Source organism: Motacilla alba, chromosome 14 (assembly GCF_015832195.1).
Source record: "Motacilla alba alba isolate MOTALB_02 chromosome 14, Motacilla_alba_V1.0_pri, whole genome shotgun sequence".
Taxonomy (NCBI): Eukaryota; Metazoa; Chordata; class Aves; order Passeriformes; family Motacillidae; genus Motacilla; species Motacilla alba.
Window position 1 is genome coordinate 5,167,740 of NC_052029.1, and position 26,177 is coordinate 5,193,916.

At 45.4% G+C, this 26,177-nt stretch overlaps 1 protein-coding gene across 2 annotated transcripts; it reads right to left on the reverse strand.

The window, feature by feature from the left end:
• Positions 1 to 8,805: 8,805 nt before the first annotated feature.
• Positions 8,806 to 24,351, reverse strand: TMEM114 (transmembrane protein 114). Of its 2 annotated transcripts, none has more exons than XM_038151269.1 (4): positions 24,261 to 24,351; positions 22,351 to 22,431; positions 13,501 to 13,638; positions 8,806 to 10,909 (listed from the first exon to the last, which is right to left on the reverse strand). In XM_038151269.1, the coding sequence occupies exons 1-4, from the start codon at positions 24,283 to 24,285 to the stop codon at positions 10,677 to 10,679; spliced, it is 477 nt and encodes a 158-aa protein (XP_038007197.1). In that variant the 5' UTR covers positions 24,286 to 24,351; the 3' UTR covers positions 8,806 to 10,676. The 2 variants fall into 2 exon arrangements, with proteins under 2 accessions (XP_038007197.1, XP_038007195.1); XM_038151267.1 differs by lacking the exon at positions 24,261 to 24,351 and adding an exon at positions 23,727 to 23,910.
• Between the last annotated feature and the right edge of the window lie 1,826 nt (positions 24,352 to 26,177).

The window sequence follows — 26,177 nt, forward strand, 5'->3', positions numbered from 1 at the left end:
AGTCCTACTGCCTTTAGTGGGGCCCTAGAGAAGGAGAGCAGAATGCTTTTCTCAGATTTTATCTCTTCTGCAGACTGGAGATGCGGGAAAGCATCTGTGAAATAACTGTAATCACCACAAATCAGGGCAGCAGTATCAGGAAAAACACAGCGGCCTGGGAGTCATCATGCGCCACACAAACCTGGCAGGAACACAGCTGCTCCACACTGGAATGTGTCCCTCAGCTGGAGGGCTGGAACTGGAGGTAGATGAGCAAACCTGGCTTGGGAATGTACACACACAGCACCTCGGTGTCACCTGCAGACGGAGTGTGGCTTCCTCCTCGTGACCCCATGGACTGCCAGCCACGCGATGAATTGCCCTGCCAGCAGCAGCCCAGCCAGGCTGCAGCAGGAGGATCTGGTCAGAGCAGCGCTCACTGTGGGCTGGAAGCACAGGAGGAAGACCCATGGATGGGGAACTGTTGTTTTTAGAGTGCTGAGTTCCACAGAAGGTCTGCACTTGATAAGTAATTTTCAGACAATGTGGGAATTGCTGAAAACTTGGGAAAAAGTTGTGAGGAAGTGGAAATATATCAGTACTTTTAGCAGCAGGTACTGGAAGGGAGTGCTTTGTGCTACACAGTTTTTGTGACCTGACATAGCTGATGGAGTGTCGTGTTTCTAGAAAAACACCTCTCAACCTCCTGGTTTTTGTGACCTGACATAGCTGATGGAGTGTCGTGTTTCTAGAAAAACACCTCTCAACCTCCTGGCTCTACAGTTACAGCAAACTTGCAAGGTCTTCATTTCTAAAATCACAACATAACACTCCAAAATCTCCCCTTTTCCTGAAAGGAATAAATGCTCCAAATCTGAGAAGAATTGCTGTCTGAGCACGTCGTGCCTTTGGTCTCAGCCCCCACAGCAGCACCATGAGCAGGGCACGGGGTCATTGCTGCAGGACCTGGCCATCAAGAGGTTCAGTGCCCTGCCACATTTCTCATGGAGAGCTGGCATTCCCACAGGACCTGTGATCCCTGGCGAATGACCACTCTCTTTTTATCCCTTTAAGGAAAAAAGATGGATTGGGTTTTTCTGCACAGGCAAAGGAAAATGGGAAGTAGCAGCAGGTATGGATGGCCTCTGGTCTGGGGGACAAAAAATTTCCTCTTGGCTTCATCCCCTGGCTTGTTGCACATTTTCTTCCCTTGACTGGAAGGCAAACAGGCTCTCCAAGTGCTGCTCCCAGGCTCTCTGGGCTCTCTTGTGTGGAACAACAGTGACGTGCAGTGGCTGCTCGGGCAAAGCACAGCAGAGCAGGGCTGGGAGCGCTGTAATTCATCTCTGGGGCTGCTTCTCCGGAAAATTACATTCCCACAGAACAGCTACCAGGAAGCTGGGTTCCCCACGCCGTGATAACAGCTCACAAATGAGTTTGGTGAAATGCCAAGTTCTGATGATGTGTGTTGCAAACCCCATTTCGAGCACTAATTTATACTGTGTGCTTCTCTCTCATGTGACAGTGCTATTTAGAGGGTAATCACGTTTTAACCTAATTTCCAAATTAGCAGAAAATATTTGTATTGAGTCGCAGTATATATGTATGGGCTGCAGCTGACAGTGCAGGCTGAATTCTCGACATAGAATGAAAGAAAATCTGATGGAAAATATTCAATCTCTAAATGAGCCACGGTGGGGGTTAGTAAAGGCAGTTAGTGAGCTCGAGGCAGTTGAGTAGGAGCACTGCCATTAGAGATGGTGAAGCACAGAAACGGATTCTGTTAGTCCTGAGTCAAAAAGATAGTAGCTAAGTAAGATTTTGGGGCAGCACTTGTCATTTTGGAGAGACATGCTGCCTTCTAAGAGTCTTTAGTGTTTTAGTGCTTGTCGTGTCACCTAGATTCCAAAGGAATCTGCTGTTACAAGGGGATTTACTGTGTGAGAGATTTGCCCTCTGTGGGGTTATTTTCTGGCCTCCTTGGGGCACTGCTCCCCCAGGCAAACCCAAGACGACAGGGTTAATCACAGGCTGAGCTGGGCTTTGAAAAGACTAGGCTTTCCTGTATCCAATTCAATTCTCTTTCCAAATGGGTGACTAAATGGTTCATCAGGCTTTGGAGATAAAATGGCAGAGGCAGCTTTAGAAGGAGGGGGTGTGGGAGTTACCAGTCCAATAAAGAAAGTAGAATTGCTCAGGGAAGGATTGATGAGCTCTGGATGGTGTGTAGGAAGAGGCCCTTGAAGTTAGAGAGAGCAGTTTGAGTTATAAGACAAACAGCCCAGTTGTTATGGTGACAGAGGGTCCCCATGCACTGCCATCATTGCCAAGGAGGAGGGAAAGGACTTTCTGGTGAGCAGGAAAGCAGGAAAGTGAGCGCCAGAGATTCTGAAGGACAGGTCTGTGTCCAGGAGAGGCTTGGAAGCAGGAGAGTGTTTTTCCTACTGGATGGCTGTATGGGAAGTCGACTTTTTTCTCATTTATATTGCTGATTTTCCTGCCTGCCCACACAGAAACCCTTGAGGGGGAATAACAAATCCTGCTTTCAGGGAAGCCAGCCCAGCAGAGCTCCCTGCACAGGCTTACAGTCCTGTGTCTCTGCACACTACTGTGACAAGCCAGCGGTCACCAAAGCAGGGCCCTAGAGACACTGCACTGTCCCCTTCGTGTTAGTCAGCCCATCAGCTGGATTGGTGACAGCACCTCCCACTGACGGGTCCAGGGGGCAAGGCACAGCAGTCGGGCAGAGCAGCTCTCCTAGGATGGGATCCAGTGCTGGAGCTCCCTCTCCAGCTGCTGGCAGCTGTTCCTGCAGGGCTGCCTCAGGACAGCCAGGGACAGCTGCACCAAACCCTCCCTGCCACGGGGTGCTCAGAGTGACCCCAGTGGCTTTGGGGATGTGTGTGGCCAGGGGCTGGAGGGCTGAAGGAAAGAGCTGCCGCTGCTCAGCAAAATGAAACTGACTCTGTAAGTGCTGTCACTCGGGTGTTTGCATGCGTTCTGGTAGGAGCTCAAAGAATAGCTGAGTTTGAATCAAAAAGACAAGTTTGGGAATGTTGTGATTTCCATTGGCTGAGAAAGCACCCATTTCTTTCTTCTTTTGTTTTCATTAAATATTGCATTATTCTTGAGTTCTGAAAAATAAATATTTACATTTTTACACTGCACACTCTCTTATCTGTCTGATCACTGAAGGAAACAGATCTGGGCTTCTCAGTGACTTATGTAGAACTTCTCCATTTTGTCAGAAGTGCCTTAGAACTAATAAAGGTCTTGTCATCCATGAATTTTGCCATAGATAAGAAGGAGATACAGCTGCCAAGCTGGAAGGTGCCGTTTGTAAAAACAGAAACACAGACAACTCAAAAGACTTTTATTGCAAGTCCTAAAAACTTTGTTCCATCTATGGATGTTGTTTGACAGTTATAAAATTCTTTTTTATGGTGGGTGGTTTTGTTTGGCTTTTTGGTGGGATTTTTTTGCATAATTAAATGTTTCACTGTATAATACTACTCAAGTGGGAACGGTGGCAATAAAAGGTTTATGATGCCAAAGGATTTTCACAGCACTGATGCAGTCAGTTCCAAAAGGCTGTGAAAATAGAGACTCCTCCACAGTGCAATTTAGTTCAGCCTCTCTGTATGCTACAAGCATTACAGAGAACATTAGCTTATAAATATTTGAGAAGGCCAGGTTGGAGGGAGAAATATGTTGGCCCCATCAGCAGCCAGATGTGTTGTCCAGAAGCACAAGCCATTAGCAAATGCTCTTCAGCTATTGGCACGGAGACTCCTTTCCACACCTAGGGAGCATTACACTGAGAGGATCCCAGCCTTCCATGAGAAGTGTTTGCTTTGTCCTTGGCAAAAATGAAAATGGTAACATTATGAGCCAAAAGCTTTTCAGGGAGCTGCCTCCCATCCCTTCAACCCCAACCAAGGTGTCTTTCAGCTGCCTTTGAAATGAGGCAAACAAGCAGATTACCACCAAAGTGCTACTTTTTAATAGTTCACTGCTCATCAGCTCTGGTCTGCTCCAAATTAAACATTAAACCCAGTAGCTTAAACCATTGTGTGAACAGGACCAGGCTGAGAGATGCTGTGCTGAATAAATGCATTTTAACTTCCAAGAGTGATGGAAGGTGGCTTGGGAACATAAATGTGTTTGATTGTGACAGCTTGGCTGATAAGCAGTAACTCATTAACTGATGAAAACTTGCCTTCCTAAAGCTCCATATCTCTTTCTTTCTGGCACTTTTACAAGTGCTAACTTCAGTGCCTTGTCCTCAGTGTTGATGGAACCTGAAGGGTTCCTGGAAGATCACAAGGATGGGTTTCCTTCACCCAGCAGGCTGAGAAACTTGGTCACACAGAACAAGAGATTTCAATCTGTCAGTGCCACGGCAGTTACAGCGGGGTATGGCATTGCTTCCCTCCTCCTTTCCCTCTAATACCTGCAGATCCCAAACCAGCTGCTGTTCATCTGCCTGGAGACCACAGTCCAGGGATGAAGGAATTATCCCCAAATACTGCTCATCCAACATGTAAGTCTAGCAAGTCAATGCTGCACCAGAGCTAAGAATATATATTTTTTTTTTCAGGAGATGCTGTATCCTAGTCATTGGGCTTGGGAGAATTACAGCTGTGTCTGAAGAGCCTGTGCAGAGATACACTCACAGCTCTGGATAATGCTGCCACAGTTACCAGGAAAAGGAGGACTGAATCCCATAAATGTGAGAGGTTAGATTTGGTCTCCCCTGCTTTGACAGTTGTTGCATAGTTTCAAAATTCAGTAATGTTGGGGTGTTGCTCAGCTCATACTGGGAGAACAACTTCCTGACTTTTTTCCAAAAAAAAAAATCATGGAAAGAGAGTAAAAATTATGAGTCACAATAAAATGTAGCACGTTGTTTCCTCCAGAACTTCTCTTAGATTGTCTGGACCAATCCTGAAGTCAGGTTCAATTACTCAATTCTTAGACAGTCTATCATACCATGGGAATAAGCCGTGATATAAAGGTTTTGGTTTTTTGTTTTGCGGGGGATTTTTTTGTTTGGTTGGTTGTTTTTTTGTTTTTTTGTTTTTTTTATTGTTTGCATCCTCAGATATTCAGCTAATAATTTCAACATTTATGCCACAAATGTGTTAAAAAATGTACTGGTTGTGCTAAAATGTGCTAAATCAAAACATAACCCTCATTGGGATGGCTATATCTCCTAAGAACAGCAGCATGAAAACCTTTAAGCACGTTTCTGTGTTTATTTTGTTTTTAAAAGATGATGGTTACCAGCACATTTTCCAACACATGTCATTTTAACTCCAGATGGCAAGGAGCAACTTTACCTCCAGGAGCAAGGCTGTAGTGAGCATGACAGCCTCCCCTGCTCTTCCAACCGTACAACAGTAAGTACAGAATCACAGAATAGTTTAGGCAGGAGAAGACCTTTCAGATTTTGAAGCCCCACAGCCTTTCACAAACCCATGGGCCTGTCTGGCTGCCCTGCAAGTGCAGCCGGCCCAGGAATGATCGGGCTCTTCCCAAGCAGAGCCAGTTCCCAGAGCAGCCATGAGATGTCAGCACAGACCACTGCTTCTGTGCAAACCCCTCCGAAGAGAAAAGGTCTCAGCTGAGAGCATCCACGGTGATCGGGGCCGTACCAAGGGGGATTGACCCCGCAGGATAAACTGTGAGCATCCAAAATTGGGTATGACAGAGACAGGGCTGCTGCAGACACTGGCAAAAAGGGAGGGCAAAGTTTGAGGGCTTCATTAGGGTTAAAGCTGGTGTGTAAAGCAGAGGAAGCTACTGCAGTAAAACAGCACTACAATGCTTTAACAGGAAAAAGTGTAAATTTTGCAACTTAACTAGAACAGCAATCCAGTCATTAAAGACCCCTGACCTAAACCAGGGATAGCTCAAACTCTGGGCAGAACCTGGCCTTCCAAGTAGTTTTAGCTGGCCTTTACACCACCTCACCAAATTCCTGTCTGCTCACCATTTCTGGGCTCACAACTGTGCCCACTTAGAAGCACAAGGAAATCTCTCTTGAGCACTGCTATATCAACTCTGGTGAGAGTTTGGCTCTCTAACACAAAGCCAGAGCATGTCTTCTAACCTTTTTCATCCTGAGATGGGGCAATTAAGTCTGTTAGTATGGGAATGACAGTTAGGAGGCATGGGGACATGGGATTTTTTTATTGATGTATCTTGATTAACTAGGCACTGCTTCACTGCAAGGAATTTACAAAAAGAACCAGAGAAAAGGACCTCTTTATTTATGAAGCAGGCTCATATTTCTTCAGGTTTTGTTTTTCCACTTAAATAGTTGAGACCATTGAATTTCATTGCAAAAAAGAGCCGAGGCCAGCGGCCCCAGCACGGAGCCACCGCGGGCCGGGGCAGGGCCCAGCAGGGCAGGGCAGCGCCTCTGGGGGCAGATGGAGCATGGGGGGAGCAGCTGTGCCAGGGCAGATGGCAGCCTGGAGAGGAACAGCCCTGCAGAGCCCAGGGCAGGGCAGGAGCTGCTCCGGGGGCAGAGCTGAGAGCCCCTGGCTGTGCCCAGGGAGCTGCCCCGGGATGCAGAGACGCGCCTGGAGCTGTGCAGGAGCCCGCACCGGAGAGGGTGCGGCCCGAAGGGGGCTGGGCTCTCCTGGGGAGCCCCCGCTGGAGCAGGGTCCCGGCAGGATCCACAGAGAGAGGAGCCCCCGCTGGAGCAGGGTCCCGGCAGGATCCACAGAGAGAGGAGCCCCCGCTGGAGCAGGGTCCCGGCAGGATCCAGAGAGAGAGGAGCCCCCGCTGGAGCAGGGTCCCGGCAGGATCCACAGAGAGAGGAGCCCCCGCTGGAGCAGGGTCCTGGCAGGATCCACAGAGAGAGGAGCCCCCGCTGGAGCAGGGTCCTGGCAGGATCTAGAGAGAGAGGAGCCCCCGCTGGAGCAGGGTCCTGGCAGGATCTAGAGAGAGAGGAGCCCCCGCTGGAGCAGGGTCCCGGCAGGATCCACAGAGAGAGGAGCCCCCGCTGGAGCAGGGTCCTGGCAGGATCCACAGAGAGAGGAGCCCCCGCTGGAGCAGGGTCCTGGCAGGATCTAGAGAGAGAGGAGCCCCCGCTGGAGCAGGGTCCCGGCAGGATCCACAGAGAGAGGAGCCCCCGCTGGAGCAGGGTCCTGGCAGGATCTAGAGAGAGAGGAGCCCCCGCTGGAGCAGGGTCCTGGCAGGATCTAGAGAGAGAGGAGCCCCCGCTGGAGCAGGGTCCTGGCAGGGTTTGTGACCCAGCAGGGAGCCCACACTGGAGCAGGGTGTTCCTGAAGGAGTGCAGCCTCTGGAAGGGCCTCACCCTGGAGCAGTTTGTGAAGAACTGCAGCCCTTGGGAAGAACTTGTTGGAGGAATCCATGGAAGACTGGGTCCTTTGGCAGGGACCCCGTGCTGGAGCAGGGGCAGAGTGTGAGGAGCCCACCCCCTGAGGAGGAAGGTGCTTCACAAGCAATGTGTGATGAGCAGACTGAACCCCCATGCTCTGTCCCACTGTACCATTCAGCAGACAGAGAATTGTGTAAAGTTAAGCCTGGAAAGAATGGGGAGGGGGGGAGTAGAAGGTGTTTTTAAGATTTGGGTTTATTTCTCATTCTCCTACCCTGATTGCTGATAAATTAAACTAATTTCCTCAAGCTGAGTCTGTTTTGCCCACGACAGTAAGTGGCAAGTGACCTCTCCCTGCCCTTCTCTTGTCCCAAACTCAGCAGACTTTGTGTCCCCTGTCCAGCTGAGGAGGGTGTGATAGAGTGACTGTGACAGGCACCTGCCATCCCCACAGGAACTGCTGGCTGTGGATAACAAATGCCTGGGGCTCCTTTGACTGCAGCTGTGTCCAAAGCAGGGCTGTCCCCCTGGCCATCAGAGGTGGGGACACAGAGACTGCTCTGCAGGAGCAGCACAGACACACACTGAATCCTGGGTGTCATCCTCCAGCATGGCCTCTGAGCATCTCGTATATTTCCATGTTTTTCACATTCAAGGATTCTTCTGGCCTCCCCTTCTGTGCCACCCCTCAAGAAGTCCTGCCTGGTGCAGGGCAGGAGCTGTGGGCACTCTCAGACAGGGCTGCTCTCCACATCTGTTTTTCTTCACTTTCGATGTGGCAAATTACCGATGAGTTTGCAATTCACCAGAAAGCAATGGGAGCAGTCTCTGTCCTCATCTCAGTAAAGTATTTTGGGGAAAACACAGCAAAGGACATGGTATTAAATAAACATTAATTTGAGTAAGAGGAAGAAGCTGATAAGGTCATTTCTTTCAAATTACATAAAGTCCTTTCTAGAATGTTTCCTCTTCCCAGTATAATTTTTCAAAATGTCCAATGCTAATTTGACTATTCCTAATCATCTTTTGTTCTTTGTATTCAGAAGGAATTTCAGAGAAATTCAGGGGTTATGCAAACGTTCAGGAGCAGAAGATTCCCTTTATTACCATTGTGCCAGATATTGCAGGAAGCCAGAATGAGAAATTTCAGAGAGCCATGGAAATGAGAATTGCTCTAATTCAATAAGAGATTCATTGGCTTGCTAATTAGATTTGATCACTTGAGTATTTTATATTGTAGCTGTGTAAATGTCTTTTAAATACCTACCACATCTGACACAGGAACTTCAAAAGCATTATAAAAACAGTAGAATAAATCTGCAGAAAAAGTTAAAGAAAAAAAAAATCTTAGTTCTTTCATGTCTCAGTAAATAATTCCCATGACTCTGAGATGTCATTTTATTTAATTTTACAACACTCAAAACCACTTTAAAATAACATCTGTAATAAATATTCAAAAAATAACTCAGATGATATTTTACTGTTACAGTTTGCAGTAATGTCTGAGTAACATCATACAAATTGCATTATAAATAGTTTCACCAGCACCAAAACAGAGAATTACATTTTACATAATTCACTTAAGCACATGGAATTTTTACTACAAAGGATTTTCTTCTTACACTTCTTATAGAGCTGATTTGGTATGCTTTAACTTGTAAAATGACTCAATTACATGGTCCCAACATAAGGCAACATGGAAAATACCTGAAACCAATGTGGGAGCAACTAAGAATTACAAAATTATACTAGTTAGTCACAGAATTTCTACTGCTCAGTCTATTGAGGATTTTGAGACTTATTTAATTCTGATAACAAGCAAGATCTGACAAGTAAGGTCTTAGCCCAGGATTGAGAAACTCTGGTTATGTGTGAACTTGGACAAGTTTCCTGGCTCAGTTCTCCATTCACAACATGGCATTAGAATGCTCCCTCCTATCTCCAAAGTCTGTCAGCTCTCAGGAGCTCCCTGCCACTATTTTTTCATAAAACAATTGGTACTTTGGGACTAAGATTAGAGCTGAGCTTGGTCAGAGTGATTGTGCAATCTGAAACACGGGACACGCTGAGACAATTGTTCTGTGTTTAACAGAGGTAGGTGAATGGTGCCCTTGGTGCTGCTGGAGAAGGCACAAGGGACTTGCCCCATGACAGAGGGTGCCTGACACAGCTCCTGAGTCACAGTCCTGAGCTGCTGAGCTGAGGGCCTCCAGAAATACATGATCTAACAGAAATGCAGTGGAGCTGTCATTACATTCAAGGCTCTATTCAGTACAGCAGTCAGGGGGAAATTTCTTCAGTAACTTCAGTGGGCTCTGAAGAGGAAAAACTAGATTGCTTGGCACCCAAAATGAAATTCATGTGTCCTGCATGTTCAGTTTACGCAGCAGTTTCAGCACAAGATAAACATTCTAGCACAAAGCACGTGCACAAGCTTCCTGAAAAAGAAGCATCATCAAAACTGCAAAGTAAAAACTGAAAAATACATCAGATACATCTTCTGCACCGCAGAGCTGAAAAAGCAGCTAGTAATAAGCTGAAGGAGAGAAGTATTGTAGGCTGATCATTGAGAGATTGGGGTTGTCTCCAGTGGTTAGAACATCTGGAAAACAGCTGTATCTTTCTCTTGCAGCGCACTCACCACTGTACTGCACTGGAGAGCTTCAGCATCACAGCCAGTACCTCTGCTGGATTGCAGGATCCTGGAATGGTTTGGGTTGGAAAGGATGTGAAATATCATCTAGTTTCAACCACCAGGCCTCTGCCCAAAGTCCCTCTCCAGCTCTCCTGGAGCCCCTTTAGGTGTTGGGAGGGGCTTTAAGGTCTCCCCAGAGCCTTTTCTTCTCCAGGCTGAACAGCCCCAGCTCTCTCAGTCCATCTCCAGAGCAGAGGGGCTGAGTCCTCTGAGAATCTTCATGGCCTCCTCTGCACTCACTCCAACAGGTCCATGTCCTTCTAAGAGCTCTCAGGAGAAACCAAAATCTGGCCTGCAAGGTCACTTTGCTGAGACAGCAGAGAAGAGGAAAGAAAGCAAGAAATCTGCCTTGTTCTAAGCAACAAATGGACATGTCTGATGAGCTGCCAGCTGAACTTATTCTGGAAATACAAACACTGCAATGCACTTTCTTCTAAGGACACAAGGGTTTCCTAATTGACAACACCTGGAATGTTTTACTGATTTACCAGAGTCTTTGTGTTTTACAGCCACCTGTGAGGAAAAAGGCTTACAACAGCTGACAAGATACTCAGCCTTGCACTCTTCTTGTCCCCAGTGACCAGAGGGACCAAGGAATCTGAGTTATCAGGCTCTGCAGGGCTCTGTAGTTGCAAAGGCACCTGCTGCTCACAAAGCCTGCTCACGCTGCCGTTTCATACCCACCACTCTTGCTGCCAGGAGGAACACGGCCCCAGTGAGCACTTCTGCCACAAAGGAGATCCACACCAGTGCCAGGGACCAGCCAAACCTGATATCGATTTCCACCAGGAGATCCTTGCTCCTCAGGAGGCAAACAGCTTCTTGGAAGGCAGCAGCTGAATATGCAATATAGACACTGATCCCTGTAAGGGTAACGAGAGCTGAAAAGAGAAACATGTTCAGCTACTTAGCAGCCACTGAAGAAATCAAAAACAATCAGTTGGATTTGTCTTAGGGCCTCTTTGCCACTCCTTCCTATTCTAGCCAGGCCAGACTTACAGATTATCTTTGAAATCTAGCTGAGGTTGCTTTCTTGTGGAATGAGGGTGAGAGGGAAGTAAAGGCAGGGTTATTTGTGTCCATTGAGAATAAAGTGTTCCCACTGTTAGAGACTGAACACAACATCTGGCAGCAAGCCTCCCTCAATAAACACCGAGTCCTGTCTTTTACAAAGGATGCATGTGCATCTCTGTTTTCAGAACTGTATTGTAATGCATTCTGATTCCTCACTGTTGAGCACCATGGACAGTTGTCTCTCTGTATACAAAAAAGCCCACAGAGACACAGACTCGTGCATTTCAGGTCACTGAATGGAGGCTGTTTCCTGAGTATTGTCCGTTTTGAGAGTTTCATGTAAATTTGTTGGTCTTCACCATCACCTCCCACCAAGTGCTGTGCTGCTATGACTACCCATCACTGCCAAATACCTGAGTCAAAGACATCTTTGGGACAGACTAAAAATAAATTAGTAAGGCCACTCAAACAAGGAGACAGATGTTTTCAGGATGAAAATACTGTCCAAAAGGTGGCAAATGTAGGGAATGGCACATCTGGAACAGGTACACACTACATCCTGAGCCTGGCATCCCTGTCAGTCAAAGGACAGGTGCTGATGGAAATCATCTTTTACTGGACCAGCAGCAGAAAAGATGCAGTAACAAGGCCCTGGATAAAAGGACTGCAGCCCAGGGAAAGTAAATACTGAAACACTTTCAGGACAAAACAGTGGATTTGATTCTGTGAGAGAAAATTTCGGTATAGCTTTCTGTTAAATTACAATAAGTCCTGATGAGCTGCCTTTTTTGCCAGAAATATATGTTTGATTAGAGGCAAACCAAGACAGAAGAGTATTGGGTTATCCATCAGTCCAAATTCATACTCATATTCCTGATTTTACCCATCATCTGATGTCTGTACCTTACTCTAGTCCTCTGCAAGGAGGGGGTAAAAATTGCTTCATACCTTTTGTCAGCAGAAATGGAAAAGACTGATTTGTTGACATTTTCAACAAGGTGCACTGAATTCTGTGCAAATTCCTTTAAAAAAAAAAAAAGGGGGGGGAACCTATAGGATGTCCTGTATGTCCTATATGTTCCACTGACATGTGGAACATATCAGTTCTGAGGGTTTAAAAAACCCCACATTTCTAGAATGGCATCTCCAAATATCTCTTTCTGCTGAGACAGAACTACCTAACTAACACTCAGTTAGTGAATTGGAGTGTCCTACAAAACTGTTCTGTGCATCCAGCCAGAGCAGGACGGGGGGCTGGTCTCAGCCCAAGGCCACCCCAGAGTCTGTTCATGTTCTCCAGGGACACTGCACCAGCTGCATGCCCAGAACCTCCTCAGGCACCCCTCTCCTGACACTGGTTCTGAGTTTCCTTTCCCTCTTTGCAGCTCAAACAGCTTGGAAAGGCCCCTGCTCCACTCCCCAGTGGGATAATCACGCTTGGCACTTCACAGCTTTTCATCTTTCCCTGGCTATCTGGAGCAGTTTTCCACCAGCCTTTTCAGTGAGCACAGCTTTCTGCTGCTCTGAGGAAATAGAACTTGCTCTTCTTTTTAGGAGACAATCACAAGGGGGGATGGTTGGTCTGTGACTAAAAAGCTCAGTCAAGGCTTTGAGACAGCAGCATTTGCTTCCAGCAATCTCTTAGCAATTTCTTCTTAAAAATAGGACTGTATGAGCAGTTGATGAGAGCCAATACTGAGGATCCCTTTTTCTGTTGGGAAAAATTTCTGGCTTAAGTTACATTGTGAAACAGCATTGAAAATCTGTTTGGAACAGAAGATGCAGATTTGAACACAGTTTTCCTACTCTGACAGAATGTTTTTAGGTTTTTTTAATTCATAAATCACTTTCTAAAACACAGTGGGTTTGGATACAGCAGCAAAGAAAAAAAATAAAAAGAAGTGTAAAAGCATTTTACTAGCTTCAAATGGAAATGTTACACTCCAACTAAAATAACTTCTGGGGGTTTCCTTTTGTGACCCACAGTTAGGTGACACCACTCTAGATCAAAACTAGCAGTGAGGCTAAGCCAAGAATGCCTAAAAAGTCCCTTTTCAGGAACTCAATGCAAATGCCTTTTTAAAAACATCAGTTTTCTTAACAGAAAGGTTTCTGTGCAACCCTAAGATTTATAATTCCACGGTCACTTTTCCATCACCCCATTAGCCTGCCTGTAAAGAATTTGTGCACCACGCTGAGAAGTTACTGAATCTTTAGTGTTAATGGGCACAGCACACACAGACTGTTCCAAGGGTGACTCACTCCCCAGGGAGGAATATTTGCCTTTCCTGAGAAGCTCTATTCCAGAACCAGGACCCCAGCAGAAACCAGGTGAATGAACACCAGCATTATTCTAAAAGCAAATTCCTGCTTGGCTTTCATTCCCTGGGAAACAAAGTGATGCTTCCCAGACACAACCTCTTGTTATCTAAAACAGGCCAGGAGTCTGATTTAGTACCTCCAAAAAGGAAAAGCAGTCCAGTCATTAGGAGCAGTAGGTAGGCCCTGGCAAGAATACTGATGAATCCAGTCATTCCTCCAAAAATCATCAGTATCAGGCTGAGGGGCATCAGGATGACAAATGTTCCATGCATGTCTGAAGAAAAATGAAGAATGTTAATATTGTAATATTTTATTATGGTATCAGTGGGTGTACCAATAATCATTAAGTGCAGATCCCCTGATCAGGATCAAAGCCTCATTCTGTGCTGCACAAACAAGAAACTGGACAAGCCCTTGGGTTTTCAGTGTAAATCAGTAGGACAAGTATAAGGTATGAAGGAAAAGGTGACAGGCAGAACAAACCCTCACAGGATCACAGCCTGTGTTTTAAACAGAGACCACAGATACAGAGGATATGTCTACACAGATATATGAGCAATCAAACTGCTCTCAGCTCTTGAGCCAGCTGGATATCAGTGATGCACTCCATCCCAGGTAGGCACTGGCAACCCTAATGAAAAGTAGCCCTGTTATGTGAACCACACTCTTCTATTTGGGAGGTGAGATCCAGACATGCTTTGATTAGAGGTTTCTCTTCTGTCACGTGTCCTCTGCTGCACTGATGTAGCAAATTGTTGACCTTTTCCTTTGTTGTAGCTGACCATCAACTAGCGGTAAATTTTCCCATCCAGCTCTGATTCTGTCACTGTTTTCTGCAGCAGCTTCACTAAGTGCATTAACCTATCCTGTTTGCTTCCTCCCATGCTAAATGTTTTACATTAGTCTTTCTTGATCCCTATAACATTTTAATAGCTCTGTAAACAGAGGGTTGCTATGTATTTTTTCATATCACCCTGGTTTTTTCCATCATAAACCATTATTGTGTCATTGTTCCCTCTGATGAAATCTATCCACAACATTCAACCCAACCTTATTTTAGAATAATAACCAAAAAAAAAAGTAATTCCAGTATCAATTGTTTCATCCCAAAGTAAAGTGCAGAGTAACTGAGAAAAGAAAATGTAAAATCCATATTCTGAAGAGGTCTAGGCTTCATCACCTCATTTAATTTCACAGAGGAACAATACACATTAGCTTAGGAAAAGGAATCACTGAAGAGCTCCCAGTTGGTGTGTGATCAAATGATCCATTTTTTCAAGTCACTGTGACTGCCCATGGAATTGGAGCTGCTGTATCTGCCACTGGCTAAGGATCCAGCTCATCCTCTACAGCAGCATTACAAAGATCAGACACAATTGTGTGCATGTTTCTGTTCAGTTCCAGAAGCCTCAAAGGTTAGGGAGGGTCTGCATGGCATCAAGGCAGACACTGTAGATCTTTGTACTTCAGTAGAACGTGGTTTCCAGACATTGTTTTGTGTAGCAAAGAACATGCTAACAAAAAAAAAAAAAAAAAGAGAAACAAAACAAACAAAAAAAAAGTGGCAAATGACAAAGTTTTGGGAGGTGACAATTTTGGGGTTTTTTTTCTGTTTCTGGTATTATACTTTCATACTCAGTCCCACATATGCTGACATCAGGACCAGCTGATGCTCAGAAATCCTGAGTTCAACATTCTGCAGTGAAGAGAGCACTTCCCTCTTTGATTCTAGAGCTGAGGACACTCCCTGGGCCTTCCTTCAGCAAAACTGGCCACGGCTGCTGTTCCTGGCCAACAAGCACACACCTGAAGCAATTCTCAATGCTAACAGCCAGATCAATCCTCAGCTCACTGGGAACAAACCAGCCTGTCAAAACTGCCTGCAAATCTTAGCTGAACTCCACGATGAGAAATAGCCATGGAGCTTAGTTCAGGAGTTTGATGTGGTTAGAGGTGGCTGAGGATGTGATGAGACACAGTGTGCAGAACAGAGGTTGGGCACCCAAATCAGTTCTCATATTCCAGAGAGGCAGCAGCAACAGGAGTGTGGTCTTCAGCCACATTTGAGCTTGCTGAGGGTTATTTGGTGTAATTTTTGATTATTCCCCACCATTCTGACATCCATGTGTCACCTGAGCTTTGGTCTTGCAGTAAAAGGTGAAAAAGCCTTGGGAGGATAAAATCTTGGGAGGATGCAATTAACATTTGAAAAGTATGAATGTAAGAATGGTGCAACTCTGTCCTCAGAGCTGGCCTTGCTGAGAGAGTGCAAACATAACCATGTTCCTGGCTGGCTCTCTGCCTTGTGATTTCCCTCACCAGTCCAAGTCCCTGCTAACAAACTCTGCTTCAGGACAGCAGCACCAACTTGCCATTTCTTTGACTTTTCTTGTCATGGTGTGATTTCAGCCACTGCAACCTGAGCCAGGACATGTGTGGGTGAGCAAAACACACTCTAATGGAACTTTGTGAAGGAAAGGGAAAAGAAAACCATACCAGAGCATCCTTGGGAGTTTCCTCGATTACATTAATCATTTGTGACAGTTGCAATATCAGAATAATTCTGATTTTTGTGCCCTCTTCAGTGAAAATATAGGGTTTAGGGATAGCTCAGCTGAAACCCACAAACCTCACTGTGACAGAGCTTTACTTTTCCTACCCACAGCTACGATCACGCTTCTCATAAATCACTGGCAGCTTTTTAGAAATCAAATATTTAGTGAATTCTATTTGGTTAAATAGTACTTTTATAATCTCCAGTGTTCGAGTTCAATATCTAATACTCATTTGTACTATGAAATCTGAAACTGCCTGGGAAACTTATTCTAAAATGCTGCCATGGAAACCACTCAGGAATCTGAATTCATGCCATCTGGCATATGATATTATGCCATTATATTCCTTGATTAGAGGAACAGAATTAGTTTATAGAGGAAAATTACTTAAAATATCTTTACTATGTTTCTGTCTTCAATAATCATCTGTGAAAGAAGTTAAAACATTCATTTTGCAGTCATTTTAGTGTTTTTTTTTAGTTTCTGTTGAAATACACATTTATGCATTATGTATTAAACATATAACTGTCTGCATATTGATGAAATTGCTCTAGTATTGGGGAAAAAAAACCAACACCCTAAGCATTTTGCACAAGAAGAGGCATGTGCACTTTCTTGTAAAACAGAATTCAGTTTCCCACATCTATTTCTCAACTCCTGAGTTCCCTGGTAGTCCAACATGAAAGATCCAATGGTTTAATCTTGGAAATACTGAAACAAACTCATAAACTTTTAAAGAACACTCCATTTTTTTGAAGCAAAAAATAATCAAATTGCTTAATCGTGATTACTGAAGTTTTACATCGGCTAGCCAAGGCTCTTTTATTAGAGCTCTGGCCAAATATCTGTAAGAATGACATCTGCAGTGTGTGTCCAGAACTGAGAATTTGGCAGGCATCTCTAAATTATCACCCAACACAATTGTTGAGGAGTTGTTTGTGAGAGAAATCTGTGGAATGAAATAGAAACACTGAGCAGGTCAGAAGTAACCAAGTGCAAGCCCAGCAGTTTTGTTAATCATCTCCTGTTAACATCCTGCAGCTTAATTGCTTCAAACTAACTTTGGATTTGTTTGCACAGCTTATAATAGCAAACAGTGCCTAGAAATCTGTAATATCCCCTCATCAGAAATACTCCACATGGCAGCAGCTCAGAAGAGCTTAATTAAGGGCCTGTTTGTCTTACCCAGCAGTAACTAAAGAGCCAGTTAGAAAGACAAAAGCCCCCAGCTGAAACAGACTCCTGGCAGTTGTTAAAACAACGGGGCTGCTCCACAAGGACTTGGCAAAGCCAGGAACAAAAAGTGCATAAAGTCTGACCTGCTTGCTAGGAAAAAAGCAAGGGAACAACTTAGGAAACCAATGAATGACTGAAAGAACTTGTCTGTGGCTAAATGTGAGTCTTCAGGGTTTGGGCCACAGGGTCAGGAAGGCTGGATTCCCTCCTGTTCAACAGAGAAAAGGTGATGGAGGAGGACTGCTCACAGGTTAGGGGTCTCCAGGATGATTAGCCAGAATCTGGTATGTGTGTTATATGTTGTGACTTCCTGCTTTTCTCAAAATATCCTGAGCTAAATGGGAAGACTAATTGCAGTCAGCAGAAATAAAATGCTGCTAGACCTGGAGCAGGTGGCACTGACAAAAGCTGCAGTAGCAGGAATGGAGAGAAAGATGAATGTGAGCAATGCACCGTGGCTCCCATTCTGTTGCTGGGGTACCAATGGATCTGAAAATGAGAATATTCATCAGAACTTGTCACCTGCTAGGCCTCAGCTGCAGTGCTGCTGAAGTTATCTCAGATTTCTGTACATATTTACTGTTCTATCTACAGTAAGTACTGAAGCAGATGTCCACTGGCTCCTCTCTGAAGGAACAGTGCACTGTTGCTCAGAAACAGGTACACACCTACCAGACCAATTAAGCCAGAATTTCTGTGTGCATCATTTGGGTCTCATTTCACTTGGCCTCTGAAATGGCTCTTGCTCCAGCCCCAGCTGTTTCCTTCTGGTAGCTTAAAACCAAAAGAAAATTTGCAAAGAACTCTAAATCCCTCAGGGGGAAAAAAAAAAAAGTCACAGTGGCCAAAGACTAGAACATTCTTTCTAACATTATAAACTGCAACTCAGTAAATATGGAGTAAAAATGTGTGAAAGCAGCTGGTGCATGACTGTTACAGGGTCCACATGCTGTGAGGAAATCCAGACAAGTTTATCTCTACTATTAAACCCATTTTGTTGAGAAGAAACCAAGGCAGCTGTTACATTACAACAACTGAGATATCAGAGCTGCCTCTGCTGCAAAGATCATTTCCCTGCAGGAAGCATGAGCTTGAGTGCAGCCTCATGGTTCCAGTTACATTCATGTCTAAAAGAGAAAAAATAAAAATCCTTTAGGGACAATACTTTAAGCAGAGTGCATGGGCAGCTGCACGCTCCAGTCTTGATTTTAGAACAGGAAAAACAATATGAGTGGAAACCACATCCATTAAATACTAATTTCTGGATGGGTCAGGAATAGATGAGAGACTAAAAATAGACCTGTAAAAGGAAATCAATCACTGGCCATGTTGTTCAAATCTCTGACAAAAAAATCAAGATTGCCAGAGGCTTAATCTTACCTTGTAGGAATTTATGCAGATGGTTTGTGTGTCACACAGACAGTAAGAAAGAACAGCTGTTCCTCTCACATTCTTTTTTATAACTCCAGCCCCAGCTCTGCAGTGCTGGTGGGACCCTGCAGCAGCTCAAGTGCAAAGCTGAGATTCAAGAGAAATTGTCTGGTTTTCAATAGAAATATTTACAATATTTTTCATTTTGCAAGGACTACACTGGTGCTCCCTTCAGCTAAATCTGTACTGGCATTTATTCATTATTAACAATGTGGGCCTTGGCATATGGAAAATATTTATATGACAAAAATGTCTAAGAGCAACTTTTCACCAGTGTAACAACTTGAGGTTTCTTGTTTGGGTTTTTCTTTTCTTTTAAGAAATTATTTTAGAAAGCTCAAACTCTTGGGAAAGAGGTTTCAGCTGATTAAGCACTGCCATTCCTTCTACTCAGCAGCTTCCCTCTGTGTGTGTGTGATCCTCAACATCTAGATCTGATTTTGGATGTTACATTTCTGCACTGGAAAATGGCAAAGCTGCTCAGAGCTCGATGCAGCTGCCTTTGAAGTCAGTGACATCCTTATTTTGTCATTTAGAGAGAGATAGATTCAGCTCACCATGAAAAATGTTGCTTTTGCTGCTTGTCTGCCATAGCTGGCACAGGAGAACACATGGCAAGGCAAAATAACAAAGGTGTCTTTGCTGACAAATTTAAATTCTAAGGGGAATTTTCAGAGGGCTATCTTTAATCCTAGTAGTCACCAAGACACTCTAATAACTGTCTAAATTACAGAAAGTGATAGTTTCATTTTATTCCTGTTTGGGCCAGAGGAAAGTATACATCTCCAGCGAAAAAGAATTTTATTAATGCAGAACTTTCAGAAAAGTTAGTAGTAGGCAGTCGAGTGGTACTTTTCTTTAGACAGTGGCTGATGTTTTAAACAAATAACCAGGCCATAGTGCAATCTGTAATAGAGAAATATTTTATCCATTGTGGCTTTGAGGGGAGGGAGGGTATACACTGCATGTTCAGCTGGGGGGAGTGGTAAGAGAAGAAAGGGAAGGCTATTGAAGAGGAGAGAGTGTGTCTGTGTCCAATCCATTAGAGGAGCAGCTCAAGAGCACTCCTGTGATGTGAAAATACATCACAGTCCCAGGCTCAGCAAGCCCTAGGTTGATTGCCTGGGAAATATTGCTGCTAGCACAGGGTTTTAACTCGTGCACCCAATTATTTTAATTTGCCAGGAGCTCGATTTGAAGTACACAATAAAGCTAAAAGGAATCTGCTGGGATGAATAGGGGAGATATTGGAAATGTGGAGGAAGGGACCATGGAGGCTTTTCATTCTCAAATGAAGGGTTTGTCTTCTGGCAGTGGCCAGCACTTCTGTTTCCACTTAGGCCCAGCTCTTTGCACTCACATTCAGACTTTCTCCAACCTCTCTGGCACTTGTCTAGTTCAGACGTGCCAGGAAGTGCATTCAGACTCTGGAGAATGAGGGATGTGACCAATGTGTGACTTAAGAGCCTACTTTAGGAGACACTCTTTAAAGTCTTTTTAGGAATAATCAGAAAATAACAGGTTTGATGTTGCCAGAGCTCATGAAATTGAGTGTCAATCAAACAGTGAGAAATATGAATGTACAGCTAGATGGAATGAGATTAATCCCATGTGACTGTGCCTCACAAACACCTTCACAGGCACACAGAGAGAAAAATGTCATTTTTGTGAAGTAACCAATTAAAGCTGTGCAATTAGCTTGTTTGCTACATATAGCAGCTGAAAGAAACTGCTGTAACTACACTGCTACCCATAATCACAGAATTTCTCTCCAAAGTTCTTGTTAAAGTGTGTTGTAGGTGAAGATGGTTTGCCATGAGCTGCCTAAATATGATGCAGCGGCCACAGTCAGAAACATTTAAGAGAGAAGAGTACAGCTGATGTAGAAGGTACTATCTCAGGACCTGATGAATCTAGATGTCACTTGGAAATATCTGTATTTCCTAGAAGGAAGAAGTATTGACATGGTACCTTCTATGTTCAGCTGCTACTGCTGAGGATCTGTAGCCTCACCACACTGAAACTGCATTGAAGCTGAGCAAAAAAAAATCAAAAAGTTAACTCAGTAGGGCATTCCAATCAAACCTAGCAGGTTCTTTCAATTGAAGTATCTTTGATTTCTTCTCTCATCACTTTTAGGCAGACTATGCCTGGTTATAATAAAATATGCAAGTGTCTTTGCAGTCCTGAAGTGTTCTTCCAGAACATAAAAATAGTACTTGATGTGAAAGCGAGAGAAGAAAAAAACTCATCAGGGCCCCGAAGAGTCTGTAAACATAATTATTAATACAATTTTTATTCATATCCACTATTTTCTTACACTTCATGACTCACAAAGAGCCATCCTTTGTTTCCAAGCCAACATCATTTGTATAACCAAAAGAGCATTGCTTTTTGGTCTTGTTTTGTTATTTAACTGAAGAGCTGCAATTTCCCACCTGAGAAAAATAACCTTTTGAAAATATGCACACAATTACTGAAAAGCAAACGGTTTCATCCTGAAATGTTGGACTATCACCAACATAACAGTGGAGGTGCTGACACTTAAAACATGACCAGGCAGGCTCAGTTAATGCAGACCCCTCAAAGGCTCCAGTGATCCAGCAGACAATCACCTCCACTGATTTCAGAGCCATCGAGCAGCTACAGCCCTCTGCTTTGAGCAGGGAAGATTAAAGAAATGGCACTTCCTATTTGAGAGCACAGAGAGACATGCTGGGCTGTCAGTCCTGAACCTGCTGGTGTGTTCATATGCTGGGCTGTCAGTCCTGAACCTGCTGGTGTGTTTATATGCTGGGCTGTAAGTCTTGAACCTGCTGGTGTGTTCATATGGCTCCTTCAGGAGCTCACTGGGATCTGACTCCTGCTGGACCTTCCCAGGACAGCTGTGACACAGCCCCAGCACCTCCCAGGCTTCCTGTGTGCTGCACCTGCAGCTGCTCCACCAGATGCTGCTCCAAGAAACTAAAGAGCCTTTAAGCCTCTCTGGAGCCCAGGGAATGGTTTTGAGGGAAAGAGTTCCATTTTAAGAAACAGGCCAAATGCATGTATTCTGCAGAGTCAGGGAGAAGAAGTGAGTAAATTAAAAACTTGTAAAAAGCAAGCCCATACGCAAGGGTGTGTGAGGAAAGGATTGTGCCAAATATATGATGCAAAGATGGTAAATCATCTTCTAGGGGATGCCTGTAGGTATTTGACAATGTTCAGTTTGGACTTTTTGAAAACATTCTGGCATTGACAAATGAATCTAAAGAAAAAGAAGAAAATATATTAGAAGCTTAACGTTTTTGAACACAATGTTCTTCCAAGACTTTGAACATTGCTTTTGGTCATTGATTTATTTTCTTAAATCCTCCCATACTTAAGTCTTTCATCAGTGCCAGGAATCCCACTGAAATGCTAGAAAAGTAGCTGTGTTAAAGATTAGTTTAAATGTGTTCTTAAGCATTTTCAGTGATCAGACTCCTTTGAGGTGACTGTGAACACTTTTGCCTTTTATTTTTAGCAGTTGTGTACCTTCCTGTGCCATTCCAGTCAGAGGCTTAGCTCCTGTGGAAGAAATTAGCTGAACTTGTCACAAATAGATGGTTATTGCAACAGTAAACACACTTAAAGACCACGGGCAGTGACAGATATTGTACAGAAGCAGAGTCAAAACACTTTCTCAGTGACTTCCCCCTCTGAATCAGAAAAGAGTCCTTGTAAGTGGCCAGGGAGGAAGGGAAGGATGGATGGAGATATAAAATAATATAAACACTACTCACACAAAAGCTGTCTGTGTGAATCGGTGATGTTCGCATTCTCATGCCAGAAGGGGTTTATCAAAGGGTAGCATTCACTCCTCACTAGTAGAAAAAGGGGGAAAATTACTCTGTTATATCAGTTTGCTATATTTGGTTTTCTGCATGTACATATAATTCATATAATACTAGCTGCTTCTAAAACAGCCACGCCTAGGTAGGGAAGGAAATGAGAGGATTTTTAGCATGCAGCATCAGCTGCTCCCATGGGGCCTGACCACTGGAGTCAAGAGGGAAACATCTGCTCATTGCAGCAGGGCTCAGTGCACAGCAAAGAGAGAATTCCTGCAACCTGCTCCTTCTCCCTGCCCCTCTGGAAACAACATCCTTTCTTGACTATGGCAAACATTACTTACTCCTGGCTTCTAAGAGTGGAATCAAAGCCAAAAGTGAAATGCCTAGCAAATAAATTAACTACATGGGGCAAATCCTATATATTGATCTATAGGATTACAATAATCCTATATGATGATACGTAATAATATTTATATTTAAATTAATTGTATTTTATGTAAATAAACTGTATAGTGTTTATCTTTTTATTTGTTGTATTATTATTTATAATTTTAATGGCTTTAACCCAGAACTTTTGCTCCTTAATTTCCTGAGCCAAATGAAAAGACATCTCCTTCCTTCTAAATGGTTAACGTTTATTAGATTATCTTGAGTTAAAAGTTAATGTAAAATCAGGTTACAGTAGCAGAAAATTCGCTCTCTCCACGTCTCCTGCAAGTGACACGGGAGGTATTGACAAGGCACTGCCCACGGGTCCCGGGCACAGCCAGGGACCGCCCGTCCTTGCACCGCGTGGAGCCGGACCCCGCAGCCGGAGGGACACCGCATCCCCATCCCCGCATCCTCACAGCCGGACCCTCGCAGACAGACCCCGAACCGAGACCTCTTCAGCTGCCTCCCCGCAGCCTGAGCCGGACTCCTGCATCCCCGCAGCCGGACGGAGCCCGCAGCCCCGCACGCCGAGCCCGCAGCCGGACGGAGCCCGCATCCCTGCAGGCAGAGCCCGCAGGCGGACTCCCCGCATCCCCGCACGCCGAGCCCGCAGCCGGACGGAGCCCGCAGCCCCGCACGCCGAGCCCGCAGCCGGACAGAGCCCGCAGGCGGACGGAGCCCGCAGCCCCGCACGCCGAGCCCGCAGCCGGACAGAGCCCGCATCCCTGCAGGCAGAGCCCGCAGCCGGACGGAGCCCGCAGCCCCGCACGCCGAGCCGCAGCCGGACTCCCCGCAGCCCCGCACGCCGAGCCCGCAGCCGGAGCGCTCCGCAGCCCCGCACGCCGAGCCGCAGGCGGAGCGCTGCGCTGCCCGGGCCGCCGCCGCGCACTCACCGCGGCAGGTCCGCCAGAGCCCCGAGTGCGAGCTGAGCGCGTCCGTGCCGTTCTGGGACGCCTCCAGCTTGGAGGCATCGATGATGTACCAGAAGTCGGTCGCGATGGCCACCACGAGGAAGATGAAGCTCGAAAGTCCCACCAGGGCCACGAAGAGGGAGAGCGCGCCCAAGTTAACCCTCATGGTGCCGCCGCCGCCGCGCCTCGCCCGGCCCCGCGGCCGCGCAGGTAGCGCGCCCCGAGCCCCGCCCCGGCTGCTCCGCGCCCCGCGGGCGCACCGGCACCCCGGGCCCGGCCCGGCCCCACAGAGACCCCGCGGGCGCACCGGCACCCCGGGCCCGGCCCGGCCCCACAGAGACCCCGCGGGCCCCCGGCCGCCAGCCCCGACCCCGGGCGAGCCCCGCGGGCGTGCGCGGAGCGAGCGCGGAGCCCCCCGCGATCGGGCGCGCCAGCGCTGCTCACGGAAAGGGACAGGCTGTCAAAAACACGGGCATGGGCATCCCCATCGCTCCGGCAGCTTCGGGGTGGGCTCACCTCGCAGGGGAGAAAGCTCCTGCATTCCAAACACCACCGTCTGTGGTGGGGGGAGAAAGCAGAAGCCGAGGTTTGGGGAGCAGAAACACGGTTTGTGTTCCGGCAGCCCTTCTGGTATATTTACAAGAGATTCCCTCTTGTTCTGTGCCTTCCAGCTGCCGACCTCAAAAGGCCAGTTCTAACCTAATTTGAAAGGGGGTGCGAGAGGAGGCAGCAGCGTGGCATTTACTAGCTGGTGCAGTGATGTCTGTACCCTGCTCGGGATCATTTTCCTGTCAGAGTGTCGCCAATGGAAGGAAAGACACAAGCTCCCTCTCCAGAAACTATAGTTACTGAAGTGTTCATGTGTGAGCCCTGAAGCCACACTTCACCCAGCCTCCTGCTCATCTTCAGCCCACTGAAATCTGTTGAGTAACAAAGGGCATTTCAGTAATAGACCCTTGTTTTCAAACCCACAGAGAATTTACTCTGGTGTTTTACTGCGTCTCTTCACTGGCATAAAGATACTGTGCAGGTAGGGTCAATGGGGCATCTTGTTTTTTTCCTTGTAATTCACTTCAGGCCTTCCAGGGAATTGCTAAGTAACTCTGAGTAATTAAAAAAGTCATTCTCATTTATTTCCTGGCATGGACACTGGGCAGAATGTGTGACATCATTACCCATCCATGGCAACAAGCTATTGTGAACCAGTAGGGCTTCAGCAGTAGGATCAGTTAAAAGGAACATTTTCCTTGAGAGTGTTTAAATAATCACAGTAATCATCAACACTACAGACCACATTTTGCTCTGCAAAACTACTGAAAGGTGCATATGGCCGGGAATTTATTGTCTTTGTATTCAGGAACACACTGTTAAGCAGCCACAGCGTCATTCTGAGCTCTAGCCATCTATTTCTCACATCTCCCAAGTTGTATCTGTAATCTGTGAAAATGCCTCTGTAGTTCCACCAACCAGGCAGCTGCTACCTCCTTGTAATTGCAATGTTTGGGTGATACAAAGTTAATGAAGCAAAGTGCAATGTTTTGTTAGACTAACTAATGCAGTGAGAGAAAATGAGCAAGCCTTGGGGCACCAGTCTTAACTGGGATCCCAAGCTTGTCTCTTTTTTTTCCAACTATATTTGCAGAGTTACTTGGAAGTTCAAATTAGCCCCACAAATACCACATCTTAGACAGAGGTTTTATCAGTTGTCTTCTCATAAATCTGAACCAGAGGCACTCATACACCTGAATCATCACTCCCTGCAATGATCTGCCACTGTCATCTCCCAGTTAAATCCAAGGGAAAGCAAAGGGTTTAAAACTGCAGGAACATTTAACCCAGTTGGGTACAAGCTGTTAATCAGGTATGAATGCTTATCAGTGATATTCTGTGTCTTGGAGAGGTTTTCTTCTAATCTTGGAGCCCACGAAGTTTGTACATGTGCTCATTTTTAGAAACATTATTAAGTAATCTATTTTAGCCATCAATATGTGCGGAGGTCCTTGCAGACTCTGTCTAGACTAACTTTACAGGGAACCTAAGTTAGAGCCTACTCACCCCAGGTCCTTTTTTGACCAGACTGATGACAAACATTTCTATCAAGAGTAAATCAACTCTACATAAAGGTTTCATTTCCACATCATCATAATTTTTTTAGGCATTCATTCCCATGCTAGGGAACAAATTATTCCTGCAAAGTCAGAAAACTGAAAACATAGTTAACAAAACAATTTCACGTATTCATTGGGAAATGTTTATAATGAAAGGAAAAAGCCAGTAGTGCAAGTTAGTTTCTCTAGAGACACAGTTTCAGTTTCCTGAGGTCTTTGAATGTTAAATTAGGATCTTTAGCATTAAAGATTCACAATTTTAATCTAGGCTTAGCTTTATGCAGAAGGAACACTTTGCTTTGCATAGACTAGGTGTTGGTTGCAT

Coding starts and splice junctions, on each gene's coding strand:
- TMEM114 (XM_038151267.1), bottom strand. CDS start 23,910: ATGAGGGTTAACTTGGGCGCGCTCTCCCTCTTCGTGGCCCTGGTGGGA. Junction 13,639..22,350: donor TTCACACAGACAGCTTTTGT/GTGAGTAGTGTT, acceptor ATTTTTCTTCAG/ACATGCATGGAACATTTGTC. Junction 10,910..13,500: donor ACTGCTTTTCCTTTTTGGAG/GTACTAAATCAG, acceptor TTCTCTTTTCAG/CTCTCGTTACCCTTACAGGG.